General features: G+C 41.3%; 1 protein-coding gene across 1 annotated transcript in view; it reads left to right on the top strand.

Annotated features, from left to right (window-relative positions):
* The window catches only part of LOC116779990 (ras GTPase-activating protein 1-like), a 95,215-nt gene that overhangs the window by 16,192 nt on the left and 62,883 nt on the right, over positions 1-16,140 (top strand). Inside the window, exons 2-4 of the mRNA XM_032674495.1 lie at positions 9,313-9,462; positions 11,907-12,042; positions 12,887-12,957. Coding sequence (XP_032530386.1) covers positions 9,313-9,462; positions 11,907-12,042; positions 12,887-12,957 — 357 coding nt within the window. The remainder of the gene's footprint in view (positions 1-9,312; positions 9,463-11,906; positions 12,043-12,886; positions 12,958-16,140) is intronic.

Below are 16,140 nucleotides of genomic sequence, written 5' to 3'. Positions count from 1 at the left end.
CTGCTGATGGTAGATGTAGCTCTCCAGGTCACAGATTGCCAGGAGTGCCTGATGCCTCTCTGTGAGGCTGGGGCCGACAAACAGTTCTTTCACAGAAGGTGTGCTGCAGTTGAAGAGCTGTGTCACCAGGTGAAGAAACTATGGGAGGAAGTGAATAGACTATGTAGTATTTGAGCAAGAGATTGATCGGTTATTTTCAGAGACACTACAGTCTCAAGGCTCTCGGGAGTCTCAAACCTCCATCGTAGTGGAGAGGCAGGTGGACTCAGAACCCTGCAAGTTAATTAGTCAAGGGTCTGTTAAAGATGAAGGCTGGAAGCTGGTCGCTGCACATACCAGGAGGAAAATTCCTCCTCCTTCTGAAAATTTAACAAGTAGGACTGGCACCTTCTACAACAGTGTCCTGGTTTTGGCCAAGGACAGAGTTAATTTTTTGTAGTAGCCATGAGGGGGCAGAACCTGGAGCTGTGTGGGCATGGCCAAGACATTGTGCTATTCCATACTATCTTACATAATGGCCGGGGGGCAGGGGAAAGAGAATCTCTCTTGCTTCCCAGAAGGGGGTCATTCCTTTTCCAGGAGAGCAAGCGGTGAACAAAGCCTTGGGGTAATGCTGATCCCAACTGGAGGGTTTGTCTGCCATTGTTTTTCATTGTCTCAGGCTTGTGGGAAAAAGGTATACATGAAGGGTCTGGGGGCCATTTTGTTCTTTGTCTTGGGGGCCACATGGCGCTGGTTGGTCAGTGAGCATTTTTTGTATGTAAATAACCCTCTTTTTGTATACTTTTGTTATTAATATGGTTGTTATTACTGCTCATCTTCTGTTATTACTGCTGTTTCCAGTAAATTCTTCTTATCTCAACTCAGGATCTCTACCTCTTTACCTCTCTCTTTCTGGAGGGGGTTGGGGGAGGGGAGCGGCTCGTGGTTTTTCATTTTAGTGGAAGCACTAATCTCATTCCTAAACCACAACAAACAGGTATGAGGCACTGGAACTAGAATGCCAGACAACTGATGAAGTGGGCGAAGGTCCTTCTGGGATAGAGGAGCCACCTAAAGCAACACCATCTGTACCCCACATCACGACCTCCTCTAAGAAGGGTAGCTGTAATAGGAGACTCCCTTCTAAGGGGAACAGAGGGCCTGATATGCAGACTGGGCCCAACTCACAGGGAAGTCTGCTGTCTCCCAGGGGCTTAGGTAAGGGACATTGCTTAAAAACTCTCCACTCTAGTAAGGCCCTCTGATTACTATCTGTTATTGGTTGTTCAAGCTGGCAGCAATGAAACAGGAGCTAGCAGGGCTTGTTGATAGAGCTTTAAACTAGCTGGGAAGGGGAAAGGGACAAAACCAGGCTTACCACTGACGAGCAATGGGATGATGTGTCAGAACTTGGGGAAAAAAGGATCCCTCAATCTGCTTCATGAGGTGTTGGATGCAATGAACCACACCTGAAGTGTTTCTATACAAACACTTGCAGGATGAGGAACAAACAAGAAGAGCTTGAACTTTGACTCAGTCCCAGAGATTTGACATCATTGACATAAGCAAAAACTGGTGGATGAGTCCTCTGACTGGAGTGCCCTGTTGGATGGTTACAGGCTCTCAGGAGGGATAGGCAGGGCAGAAGAGGCAGAGGGGTGGCATTATATGTAATGGAAGAGCTAAAATGTACGGACCTTACAGTTGGCAATGGCACAGTTGAGAGCCTCTGGGTAAGAATCAAGGGACAAACAAATAATGTGGATGTCATCGTGGGAGTCTACTGTAGACCTCCTAGCCAGGATGATGGTAACAATGAGTTACTCTTCAAGGAACTAAGGGACACCTCCAAATCAACTGCCCTTGTCCTTATGGGGGACTTCAACTTGCCAGAAATTAACTGGGATGGGAGTATCACACAGCTGGTACAACCCAGGTCAGAAGATTCCTAAAACACCTGGATGATAATGTCATGGAACAGGTACTAAGGGAGCTGACTCGGAAAAATGTCCTCCTTGATCTGCTGCTTGTCAACAGAGTAGATCTCATGAGCAAAGTGGAGATTGGTGGCTGTCTTGGCCACAGCACTCTCACAGTCTAATGAGACTGAAGTGTTTGCTAAGGAGGATGAGTTATGAGGAAGACCAAGCTCCTCCCTCTAAGCGATTGTAAATCTGAAATTAAGAGGCTCCAATTGAGGAAATATGGAGAAAGAATAGACAACAGCCCTTTATTAAAGGATATATGTGTATAGGCAGCACAACAAAAGAACATAAAAAAAAGCCCCAAAAAACCAAACAGCAATCTTGCACCCAAGGTTCCCACCAAAACCAGTTCAGTACTTTTTGCCTTTCGGCGCAATTCTAACCACGGTCAGCAGGGGGCGCTGTTGGATAAGTGGAGGAGCAGACCCTGCAGTTGCTCCGTGTTGGTCGGCAGGGGGCGCTGTTGGGCTCTGGCGGTCACTGCGTGGGGGCCCCAGTGCGTGGGAGAAGCCGAATGGAGATTCTCCCCACCACCACCGAAAGGAGAAGGAGAAAAGGGGAAAGGGGGTTCTTCCTATGGACTCACGCTGTCGATGGCTGGCTCTGGCTGAGACTCCCCCCCTTCGTCGATGGGTACAAACTGCTGCCAACATGGGAATGGAGGAGGGGAGGGGTCGCTTCTTCCCTCAAAGGTTCCTCCGCAGATGGCCCTGGCTTCTCTGATGAAATCCGAGGCAGGTCCCAGGCCGTGGGCAGAACAGGGCGCAAGAGAACAGAGGCAGACCGGGGCCAAAGGCAGCCAGATGACCTAGCTGAAAACAAAATGAATTCCGGAGCCCCCCCTGCTCCACACACACACACCTTCCCTGAGTCAGGGCAAAAGTAAAGTGCGGATGCTGTTTCCAGAGGAGAAAAAACTCACCTCCCCCCCCCAGTCTTCTGAGGCCCATTAGCTTGGAATGTGGGGCTGTTGGCTAGTTCTTTTGTGTGTGTGAATCACTCTAGCCACACTGCCCTCCCCCTCCCTAATTCAACACCTTTCTTTCGCTGTGGTGCTGGGAGAAAAAAAAATTCCAAGCTGTTTTTTTTAGAACAAGTAAACCTATGACAATCACAAAGAGATCGAGTTTAACATCTCTGTTGACAGGAGGAAAAGTGCCAGCAAAACTGCAGCCCTGGACATGAGGAGAGCAGACTTCAGGCTGCTCAGGGAACTAATGAGTAAAGTCCCCTCGGAAAATGTTTTTGAAAGTGCTAGGGTCCATCAGTGCTGGTCACTTTTCAAACATCACCTCCTAAGGACACAGGAGAAGGCAATTCCCAAATGCCAGAAGTCAAGCAGGTGAGGCAGAAGGCTGGCTTGGCTGAGCAGGGGTCTTCTCTTGGAAATAAGGCAAAAAAGGAAGGTGTATGCCCAGTGGAAGCAAGGTCAGGTGTAGCCTAAAGAGACCGTGGAGAAAAAGACTCCAGGCAAATTTAGTGTATAAGATAAAAAGAGCGGGTCCTTTAATCAGGCCTCAGGCCCAGGGGAATACACATAACGCATGCACTCCCAGACAGTGGTTCTATGATTTTATAATAAGGTCCATCCAATCCCAGATCTATCCACCCCCCTGGTCCTGCCCATTTCTGCCCCCTGACACGCCCCTTCAGGAATTGGGTCTGGGGGTGTTTGGAACCCCTTCTTCCTCATCTTCATCTTCTTCACAGCATGTACAGTCCCTGGAGCTCCTCCAAAGTTCTGGGCTTGAAGGTTGCTTTGTCTGTGTGGTATCTTCTGGTCCAGGCCTAGGGTGTGATGTTCTTAAATAGAGGTGTTTTTCTACAATTCTACCTTGAAAAGAAGACTAAACATGCTAGTGGAATTTAGAGGGATTGATATGAAAGGGGGTAATAGGGTTGGATATGTGTAAGGGATATAATGCAGCTACATTAAAATCTACATTTACTGTACAACTACTTCTTAAATCTACAAAAGTTAAAAAATCCAAAAAGCTCAGAGGCATCAAGGTGACATGGGAAGAATAGAGATGCTGCTCACCACTGTAGGGAGAAAATTTGTGTGGCCAAAGCTCAACTAGAGTTGAAGCTGGCCAGAAATGTGGGGGACAATATAAAAAGTTTTTTTAAAATATATTAATGGCAAAAGGCAGCGTAGAAATAACATTGGCTCATTACAGGATGAGGATGGTCACCTCGCAGAGACAGAGACAAGGAAGAGGTGTTTAATGTATTCTTTGCCTCTATCTTCAATATGGATGACCGACCAAGGGGATCTCAGTGCTCTGAGTTGGAGGACCAAAACTGTGAGAGTGATCAACTCCCTGTTGACCCTGAACTTGTGTGGGATCTGCTGCTCCAGTTGGATCCCTATAAGTCTATGGGTCCTGATGGGATTCATCTGAGAATCCTCAAAGAGCTGGCTGATGTCATCACAAAACTTATCTTGATGAATTTTGAGTGGTCTTGGGAATTTGGAGAGGTCCCAGTTGACTGGAAACTGGAGAATGTTGCCCCAGTTTTCAAGAAGGGCAAGAAGGAGGACTCTGGAAATTACAGGCCTGTCAGTCTCACTTCAGTGCCCAGTAAAATCATGGAAGAAATTACTCCGGGAAGTATTGAAAAACACCTGTAGGACAACATGGTCTTTGGTCACAGCCAACCAGCCAGCACAGCTTCATGAGGGCAAAGTCTGTCGTTGTTGGGATGGGCTACGACATGTAATATTCATCAAGAAAGTTTATTAGAAAGAAAAAGAAAGCAGCAGCAGCCATGAGCTGCAATTTACAGCCTCTTAAATACAGCTCTTTTGGTACACGTATATTACACAGATAGGTCAATTTAAACACACAAACTACAATTCTTACAGCTAATAGGTGGATTTTAGTTGGACCTTCTCAGTTCTACTTTCTCACAACATTTCTGTGCACCTGTCCCTGTTTTCCTTTGATGTTTATATTTTTCTCAGTCACTCTGTTCAAAACAAGTCCTCGTTCTCATGAGAAAGTGTTCCCCGTTCCCACGGGACAGCTCTCTCCTGCTGCTCCTCTGCTCTCTCAGGATGCATCAGTACGTTGTCAGGACCAGGGCTTCCATTCTCAGCCACCCTCTCGCTCCACCTCAAGGGGTTCGGTCCAGCCAAAATTCCCCACAAAAGTCCTACTTTTCGAACTTGATTTCTTTCTACAACGGTAACCCACCTAGTTGATCTAGGAAAGCCAGTAGATGTAATAATTTTGGATTTGAGTAAAGCTTTCGATACTGTCTCTCACAGTATCCTTCAGGACAAAATGTCCTGCACACAGCTGGATCACCATGTTGCATAATGGATGAGCAACTGGCTCACGGGTCGGGCACAAAGGGTTATAGTGAATGGGGTAACATCAGGCTGGCATCTAGTCAGTAGTGGGGTTCTGCAGGGCTCCATCCTCAACCCAGTTCTCTTCAACATCTTCATAAATGACTTGGATGCAGTACTTGAAGGAATACTAAGTTTGCCGATGACACTAAATTGGGAGGAGTTGTTGACTCCCTTGTGGGCAGAGAGGCTCTGCAGAGAGACCTCGACAAATTAGGGAGATGGGCAATCGCCAACTACATGAAGTTTAACAAGGGCAAGTGCTAGATTCTACACCTGGGATGGGGCAACCCAGATTGTATGTATAGACTAGGGAATGAGAGACTGAAGAGCAGTGCCTGTGGGGTCCTGGTCGATGGCAAGTTGAATATGAATTAGCAGTGTGCCCTGGCAGCCAGGAGGGCCAACTGTGTCCTGGGGGGCATCAGGCACAGCATTGCCAGCTGGCTGAGGGAGGTGATTGTCCTGCTCTGCACTTGTGTGGCCTCACCTTGAGTACTGTGTGCAGTTTTGGTCACCACAATATAAAAATGGCATTAAGCTATTAGAGGGCCATGAAGATGGTGAAGGGTCTGGAGGGGAAGTGGCTGAAGTCACTTGGTTTGTTCAGCTTGGAGAAGAGGAGACTGAGAGGAGACCTCATCATGTTCTTCAAGGAGACCTCATCGTCTTCAACATCCTCACAAGGGGAAGTGGAGGGGCAGGTACCAATCTCTTCACTCTTGTGACCAGTGACAGGACTCGAGGAAACAGCTTGAAGCTGAGTCAGGAGAGGTTTAGGTTGGATATCAGGAACAGGTTTTTCACCCAGAGGGTGGTTGTGCACTGGAACAGGCTCCCTTGGGAAGTGGTCGCAGCACTAAGCCTGTCTGAGTTCAAGAAGCATTTGGACAATGCTCTCAGGCACATGGTGCGATTATTGGTGTGTCCTGCGCGGGGCCAGGAGTTGGACTCTGTGATCCTGGTGGGTCCCTTCCAACTTAGCATATTCTATGATTCTATGAACTGTTGTCAGTTAAAACATGAGAACTTAAAAATACAAAAGTGTTCCTAGTTAGGACTAGGCATGAAAATAAGAGATGACTAGAAATTATAGGCATCCTGTCCTTGGCAACGATGAAAGGTATAAATCCTAGTTATAGTGAGTTACTCTTTGAAATGAGCACATTTGATAGTAGTCCTGGCCAGTGGGGTAGCTTTCTTTTTATGAATGACTAGGTAAGACACCATTTTGCATCTCTTTGGGGGAAAATTACATTTGGTATGAAGTTGAGAGATGTTAAGCATTGCTTCTAACTGAATGCATTAAGCATTTGGCAGTTGGAACAGCATCAAATTTAAGTTTTTGATCTTGACCTATAAAATTCTAAATAGTATAGAGCTGTCTAAAGGTGTCAGGTTTGGCTGGGTTTACTGGTTTAAAAGTAAACTGGCGAGAGAAATGAACCCAACTCAAGAGAGATTACAAGTCAGAGTTACAATTTACTAAAAAGATTACAATAAATACAATGATACAGATGTATAACCCAGCACCCTGGGGCAAGAACAGAACAGTGGTTGTTAGCCCCTGTGCTGAGCACCACGTGGTCCCCCTGGGGGCAAAGGAAACCTGTTGGTCCAGATGATGGTGGCAGTCCTGTTGAAGTAATGATCACAGTCTTGTCAAGAGTGGCAGTTGCAGTCCTGTTAAAGTTCTGGTCCTCCTCTTGATCCCACGAGTAGTACCAGAAGTCCCAAAACTCAAAGATTATATATGCTCAGGTTCGGGTGGGAATGCCCACTACCTCCCCCAGGGTGGGGAGTTTCACAATGGGTGATTTAACTCTGTGAGTCATGGGATAATTTTGGAGTCTTTGATGGTCTAGGTCTCTGCAGCTGCCTATTATGGCAGTCCATTATGGCCCATTAGCAGAGATGACCCCTCAGGCTGGGTGTGAAGGTGCTAATGCCTCCCTGGAGGGGAATTATCACAGCTGAGTCATTGGTGTAAAGACAAAGAAACACTCCCCTGCCTCTTAGAACCCTGCTTGTAGCCTGAGGTGTCAGGTGTGCCCTGGGCAGCTGCTGAAACAATCCATTATTAACAGTCCATCAGAAATGGCATAGAGGGTGTAGAATACACAGTTTTGGTTATACCTACATAGTGGTAAACTGGTCCTGGCCCCTGCAACTAGGACACTGGGCTTGACTTAACTTTCTTCATAGTAGCCCCTGTGGTGCTTTTGCTTTGGATTTGTGGCTAAAACAGTGTTGATAACACACTGATATCTCGATTGTTGCTGAACAGTGTGTGCACAGTGTCAAGACTTTCTCCATTTCTCAGTGTTCCCCTGCCCTCAAGCAAGTAGGCTAGAGGTGGGCAAGAAGTTGAGAGGAGAGACAGCCAGGACAGCTGACTGAAATTAACCAATTAGCCAAAGGGATTCCATACCATATCATGTCATGCTCAGTAATAAAAAAAAAGAAAAGACTATGTGTCTGTCTTTCAAGGTAGCCATTGCTCAGAGACTGGCTGGATATTGACCTGCTTGTGGGAGGTAGAGAATGATTGACTTTGAATTCCTTCTGTTTTTTTTTCTGTTTCCCCCAGCCCTTCTTCACTTATTAAACTTTTTCTCAACACATGAATTTTCTTGCTTTTGTTCTTACTATTCTCTACCCTGTTCTGATGGGAGTTGGGAGAGAGCAAACAGCTGTATGTGTAGTTAGATGCTGGCTGGGGTCAACCCACCACAGACGTGATCTTTTTAACTTTGCCTCAAGTGCAATACAGTGTACAGACAAAACAATTCTTTCACTTGTTGAACTTGTTTTATTCAGGATGAGGAGATGCAAAGGAGAGCACTATACTAACAAGACTGCAGCTTTGCCAATGCAAACAATGTTTACACTGGTACTGCTTCTGCTGGTATATGTGATCTGTATAATTTATTTATTTGACTTTCATTCTGATGGAAGTGAAAGTTGGCTTTGAGGACTTTTATTTCATAGAAAAAAATGTTTCTGGCAAGATTTTTATTAACAGCAAAACTGCTGTTTTGGTTCTTTTGTTTACTCTAAACTTTGCAATTTTTCATTTTTTTCTTGTGTATGTTAAGCCAGAAGATCACTTTCATATCACTTCTGAAATTTTTTTTTTTTTTTTGCAACTCTTGCAAGACGTGTGAATTGGTAGAATTGATAGATGAATGGTCTGAAATAGTTGATAATTTAAATAGTATAAAATATTAGCTGTATAAAAGTTTTCCTGTTTAAAAGGTTTTGAGAGCAACACTTGGCTTTGCTTCAGTTGCTCCCTCCACTACTGCCTCCCCCCCATTTGATTGTTTGGGGTAGAAAGAGGTCAAAATTGAGGTAAGGAATGTTTTAATGAGTTTAACCTTTGGCTTAAACTGAAGTGTTCTTCTGTCATATTATGAAGTCTGTGAGTTGCCATGCATCTGTATTTGCTTTTAATAGGTTGCATCTTGGGTTTGGGGAAGACTTTTTTGGCTGAAATATAGTCTGGTGTGACTGCTGTCCTTTTGTTTAGGTGCAAATTTTGGTACTGTGATCTGTGTTTGTCGTTTTAGAAACAGGTTAGTATAACCTGAATTGAAGCCTGAGTAGGCTTAAAATACAACAGTCTCAGTCAGATCAGTTCCCTCTGGTTCTACTCATTTACTGAAAATGTACAAATTGGGGAGGAAAGAAAAAGATGGTTATTGAGAGCCTTTGTCCCCTTTGGATGGTTCAGAGTGCTTTTCTCGGGTGTGAGTTATTTTGGGAAACAGGTTATCTGAACCTGTGAAGCTTTACAAATTATGTATTGGAAATAAGTAATTTGAGAGACGTTACACATGTAAACATCTGATAACATTATTTGAAAAAAAGGTTTGGAATTTTATCAGTTTCAACTGAGAACTTTCATTAGTTTCATAGCTCTGTTCTGTGAGAATAAATAGAAGCCTTAAATTTTAAGGACAACCATTGTTACATGTTTTTTAGGTGGTATCATGGAAAACTTGACAGAGCAATTGCAGAAGAACGTCTTTGGCAAGCAGGAAAACCTGGAAGTTACCTTATTCGAGAGAGTGATTGGAGACCGGGTTCATTTGTACTTTCATTCCTTAGTAAAACAAGTGTCAATCATTTCAGGTGAGAAGTAAATGTTTTCTTTTAAAACTGTAACCTGTTTATTTGTGGGTTCGGAACTTAGTTTTGTACAGAAAACAATTGTATTATAAATTGAATATCTTTTCTTTTTATCCATGTATGGTATAGCTCTTTACTAGGGTTTAATTGTTTTAAACCATGCTACAAAAATTCATTTACAGACTAAAGAATGAAAATGTGAGGACAACAACATCATCAGGATAGAAAAGCTTGTCTAAAGCTGTTGTGACTAAATTTACAGTAATGTGCAGGCTTCTTAGTAGTAATCAGATTGTTTTGAGTCTATTCCTCAGTTATTGCAGCTTACAGGACATACTTTAATGTCTAAGTCATAGCAAATCTGGGTGTTCATAAAAAAGATACAAAAAGGAGAAACAAAGGTTATGTATTTAATAATATGAGGATTTACTGTAATCAGCTTTCATTCTATGTCAGAATTAGTTGTTTTATATACAAGTATCCATTTTCTGAAATTGTAACCGAGGTTATTTTACCATTAGTAAGTTATATACATTAATTTAGTCTCATTTAGTGTAAATGACATGTTCTGGGAAGCACTTGAATGTAAGTCAGCAAGTAGTGTGCTGTAGTGTAATGTTCATCTTCACAAAATAGGATATCGAGTGCATTTTTAGCAATAGAAAAAACTTTTGTCAACTATCTAGATAACAAGAAATAAACAGAAAGCAAATTTGCTTCCAAAGTGAACAAATAGCATGCTCATGTTTGTATCGTGTTGTCTTGACCTAACAATTCATGCTTCTCAGCTATACTGATTCTTGTTAGGGAACTGATTACTATGTAGCAGTAGTAGAAAATGAAATTATGTTGATACTTGTTTTTTAAGTTTGTTTTTAAGACTCCTATTTTTAATAACTTCTGTTTATTGTAGCCAATATCAGGTGTTGAATGTTCGTTTGTGTCCACCATAAAATTGTTTCTGGCATCTTAGACAGAAAACAGGAAACCATTAAATGCTACTTTCTAAGAAAGGGATCCTTATAATCTTTTCAAATCTTAAAGAATCTTTTTTTCTTGGATCCATTAAATATGCGAAGAGATAACTATTTGAAGGAAACTAATTTGTTTTCTGATACTGGTCTTCATAGAAGACATGCTTTTGGTTTCACTTGTTGACTGCAGAGTGTGTATGTTTTTGTTATTAGAAGGGCAGATGCTACACTCAAACATTTTTCCAACCTCAAGAATAGCAGTCTTGAAGTTATTTCAGCCAAATATAGGGATGTGCCCACTGTGTCCCACAGACTGGAAGTGTCACTTCCACCAAAGCTTGTTCTCTGCCAAATATGGGTGAAATTTTCATTGCTCAACAATCGCACTGATATTTGTTTCCTAAAAGTGATATTTTTAGGATTACACTTTCCTTAAATATTTCTGTTTGACTAAAATATCAATATTTTAGGTCAAAGTTCTCCAAATCACCTCCCCCAAGTTGGATATGGGCATATGTTTATGCAGCATATGATTGACAGATAGTGTATGAGTCCATCAAAACTGAATTCTTTTTGGCTGCAGTAGTATTTTTTTTGGTGAGTTGTTGAGTGATATAAAATATTGGGGAGGAATATCTTTATATTTTCATCCTGTCCTTCACAATTTTCTGTAATTACAGAACTCTTTGTATTTACTAGTCCTGTGTGTTCTGAAGAAAGGTTTAATTTGAAATTGGTCTGTTTTTCCCAAGTACCTAGTAATAGGATGAGGGGAAAAGACCTTAAATTGTGCTGGGGAGGTTTAGATTGGATATAAGGAAAAATTTCTTCACCGAAAAGGTAGTCAAGCATTGGAACAGGCTACCCAGGGAAGTGGTGGAGTCACCATCCCTGTAGGTATTTAAAAGACATGTCGATGTGGTGCTTAGGGACATGGTTTAGTGGTGGATTTGGAAGTGCTGGGTTAATGGACTATTAACGTCCCATTATATTAAAAAAACCCATTATATTAAAGATTTTTTCCAAGGTGATTCTATGATCCTAAAAATGATTGTTTTGACTCTGCAACAAAGAGTTCTGGTGGAAAGTATGATGTTTTTCCATTTACTACATAATTTATTGGAAACTGTTTTTAGCATTCTGTAAATTTCATAAAACTGATAATTTCCCAATTTTTACCAAAAAATAATAGTCTTTAAGTAGATCAAATGTCTTGTTAATTTTTTTTCCTATGTGTAACTAAAGGAATAGTTCAATCCCTCTGTCAGTATTTTCTCCCTTCTCCAAGTTGCCTTTCCAGGTAGCTTTTAACATTTTTAAAGGGTGAGTTTGTAATATTGCATTTTGAATGTAGACAGCCTGCTTTAAAAACTCAACTTCATCCTAATTTCCTTTCAAAAAAAATCACAAACCCAAACCACCCCAACGATTTGTACCAAAAGATCTTCTGTCAAGATTCCTTTTCTTTAACAGAATTATTGCCATGTGTGGAGATTATTACATTGGTGGACGCCGCTTTGCTTCACTCTCGGACCTAATTGGTTATTACAGTCATGTGTCTTGTTTACTGAAGGGGGAAAAACTATTCTTTCCAGTAGCACCTCCAGAGGCAAGTAGTAAAACTTTAAAATGTCATTTACTTAAATATTGATATAATTAATCTTGTATTCAATATTTATAGTTTTCTATGAAAAAAGCATTGTAGATGGCTTCCCCTAGTTCTAGACCTATCTCAGCATATGGTGAAGTATAAAGAATATATAAACATGGTTTTACTGATAGAAAGTAATGATAAAAAATTTTTTTTAATGAAAATCTGTAATGAGAAAGCTAGGTATTGCAGTTATCTCCAAATGTAGTAATAACATTGTACATAAACTGAGATAAACAAGAAAATGTGTGGTTCTTGGCTATTAAAGAGCACCATTGTAATGTAGTTAACCTCTAGGGTTTTACCCAGACTTAATAAAGTATTTCAAAATAATATTACTATTTTGTAGCAAAGATTTTGAAATACATGTCCTTGAAATAACCAAAGTTCCTGAAAACTGTACTTCTTTCAAGTAAGACAGTATCAGTAATTATCAGTAATGACCCCCCCCGAATAAAGATGTTTCTGAATGTTAAACTTTCATAAATTTCCACTATGAGGAAGAAAGTTCTAAAGTACTCTTTCATGGGAATTGCATTGTTGGTAATTTGATTTTTGTAGATAGCATGACTGATAATGTTAGAATGCTAGAACCAAAATGAGGGCTTCTGCAGGTAACTTTAGGAATTGAGCATTTCCAACTCTTACTATTTTTGACTCTTTGAAAACTTAAAACTAGCAAAGGGATACAAATTGCTATTACCAGTCTTTTGCCTCAGAATAGCATGATGTTAGGGAGAGGAAGTCTACACTAGAATGAAAGGGAAAATTAATATATTTGAACTCTTCTCTAAAATTGTAGCCTGTGGAGGATAGAAGGAGAGTTCGAGCAATTCTACCTTACACCAAAGTGCCAGAAACTGATGAAATAAGGTATGTTTTAATAATAGGTAGAAGCACATGTGAAATTCTTGGAGTATTTATAAATCCTAATGATTTAGGTATATGTTCACTATGTAAATACTTTCCAATTGCATCTTAGACTTAACGCTCTGGGAGGTTAAAGGTATGATGACTGCCTTTTGTTTCTTTTCATATGATATATGTTATATGGAAAGGATGCAAAACCAACAGTCCTATATCTAATAGAAGAACACATACTAGTTGCTTGGAATTAATACTGCTTTCCTGAGATGCATGGTAAAATAGTCTGTTCACGGTAAAACTGGGACAAAGTACACTGGTTTAGGTCAAATTAACATATTATACTCTTGTAATGTATTCTTGAAGATGTATTTTAGGGAATCTTGACTTAATTTTAATCTCATAATTAATATTTAGAAAGCTTGAAGCATTTCAGGGTTAATTTCATCCAGTCTTTCACACAATAACTTGTTGTGAAATTCTTTGTAATAGAACTGATAGAGAATGGCCTTGCTGTTTATTGTACATTAAGATTTAGGTTCATTAGTAGCTGAATTCATTCTAAGTATTTTCATTAGGCTATTTTTATTGCTGTTTTATTTGTGCTCAAGTTAATGCATTTTTTGTTACTCTATCGCAGATGAATTATTAATAGAAGTCATCATTGTGGGGTTAACTAAAAGGATTTTATTAATGATTAAACAATTATTAAATGGTAATTAATACTGTTCACTCAGAATGGGTGCATCCGTCACACCCTCTCAAATGAGATGTTCAGTAGAAAATTACTATCTAATTTTGGATTGAAGTAGTAGTTGATGAGCTTCAGTACCATGTAGCTATTGCCTGTATCCCTGATACATCATTTAACTTGATTGAGAAGTCCCTCTGTGCTCCAGTGAAAGGTTTTCATATGACCTGATGTCATGGTTTAACCCCAGCCAGCAACTAAGCACCAACAGACACTGGGGCAGTAATTTTCCTGGCTGGATGCCTTTGGGCTGATGTTTTGTCTTGCAGTTCCTGTACTTGAGCTTCTAGTCTCCAGGTAGGTTCACCATCCCACTTCCTTATGTCCTCCCCATGGTCACGCAGATAGAACCACAGGGTGGCATGTGGAGTGCGTCACTGGTAACCCTCTCCCCTGAACACAAAAATGCTGACTCTTAATAGCCAAGATGCTGGTTAGTATGGGTGAGGAAGACTTATCCTTCTTTAATTGCTAGGACAATTGTTGGGACAGTTTCTCCACAGCCGAGATGCAGGGAGGAAATGAGATTCTCTTTGAATTCTCAAGTTGGCTGGCCAGTCCAACCACAGTTGGTGCTTTTGTGTTTCTCCAGCTCATTACTACTGGGGTGGTGGTGTATGATGTCAGTGCACTTTGTACAAACTTTCACCATGTGGACCACGTGCACAGGATTTCACCTGGCTCTTTGGATACCTGGTTGTCATCCAGGTTGCTATAGATCACCACCACCACGGCTAATTCCCTCAGATACTGGATACCTCCCTCAGTGGTGGTCCATTTGCTTTGGGAATTTGCAGGTTCTTCTTTGAAGGAATATCTGTCCTTCACACTTGACGGAAGCTGCTTCCTAGGACTGAGGATTCCTGCACCTTTTACAACAAGGGATCCCAGCTGCTGCGTTTCCTTACCCTCTGATTCCTGACTGTTGGCTCCAATATCCCAGAATCAGAGTAACCAGATGATTATTTGTTCACCTGGTTGATGGCTTTGCCTATCTCACTGCTTGCTTAGGGATAGGGATTTTGTGGTTTCTGTCTCATTTATGATTTCATTCTTTCCCCTCCTGTTCTTGTGTCTGCTCTGCTGCTCCCACTTAGGAGAAGCTTCTTCATCCCTTACTGAATGAATTGACTTCTGCTTCCATTGTTTCTTTTTAATTATAGAGGTGGCTGATATAGTTGAAGGCTGGGTCTCCGATTTAGCCACAGTGTCTCTTGGTATGTTTTCAGATCCAGAAGACCCTCCCTCCTTGAGGGTGCTGAACTAAACAGTGTTTGGTAGGTGCAGGCCAGACCCCAGTACAATGTGATAAGTTGTGCCTCTTTGGAATAGCCAGGGCATCTTTTTTCAAACGTTCTATCACTTCATCAGCATCTGGGAGTGAAGTCCCAGACCATTGGAAGTGACAGCCTTTCTAAATACCTGCCCATATTTTCCTACATGCCTTGCCACCCATAACCACACTGCTATGGGGTCTGGGTGATATTCCTAAATTGCTTGTTAACCTTGGAAATAGCCAAAACAGTATTCCTAAGAAATACCTATAGGAGTATTTTCATTACCCAAGGATGTTGGTTATAATGAGGGAGAAAACATCATGGAAGAAGGTGAAGGTACCAATCTGTATTTCCTCCATAAAAAACCTCTTGGAGGAAGCATAATTGTTAATTGTCTCCATGAGACAGTTCCCAAAGTACGGTCATGGAATCAGTACAGAGCCCAAATAGCAGATTAAGCTCAAGGCCAGTGTTTTAATAATAAATCTCCCAGGCAAAACACCACTAAGCGCTACAGAGCACAGAAAACTACAAAAGCCAAAACCAGTCTTTAACATGTACAGTAAAAAAGGGAGCGTGGCACGGATCAGATAAATTAATGTTGAGAACAGATACATCAGTACTGTGACAAGCAACTGTAACAGATATAATTATATTATAGGTTTCTTTTAATACCTTCTGGTCAAATCTGTTATTATCTCAAAACCTTTGAGCCCCACATTGGGTGCCAAAAAGGACTGTTGTGGTTTAATCCCAGACGGCAGCTAAGCACCACACAGCATCTTGCTCCCTCCCTCCTGGTGGAATGCAGGAAGAATTAGAGGGATAAAAATGAGACATTTGTGGCTTGAGATAAAGACATTTTTAATTGGTAAAGAGAAATTAAAAAAAAAACTGTAAGGAGGAAAAATCCCACCCACCGAGAGGAAAATAAAACCCAAGAAAAACAAGTGATACAAATAAAAACAATTGCACACTACCAACAGACTGATGCCCAGCCAGTCCTCAAGCACACTGTCTGCCTCCCCATAGGAACTACTATGAAGAAATTTAACTCTATTCCAGTGAAAACCAGTATACCTGAGTTTGGGATTACACTTAAAGAATAACTTATACTAACCTTCCAGTAATGAAACTCTCTTGAATGTTTAATGCTTTGTATTT

This window comes from Chiroxiphia lanceolata, chromosome W (genome assembly GCF_009829145.1).
Source record: "Chiroxiphia lanceolata isolate bChiLan1 chromosome W, bChiLan1.pri, whole genome shotgun sequence".
Lineage (NCBI taxonomy): Eukaryota > Metazoa > Chordata > Aves > Passeriformes > Pipridae > Chiroxiphia > Chiroxiphia lanceolata.
The sequence above is the reverse complement of the archived record's forward strand: the minus strand, read 5'-3'. Positions and strand labels throughout refer to the sequence as shown.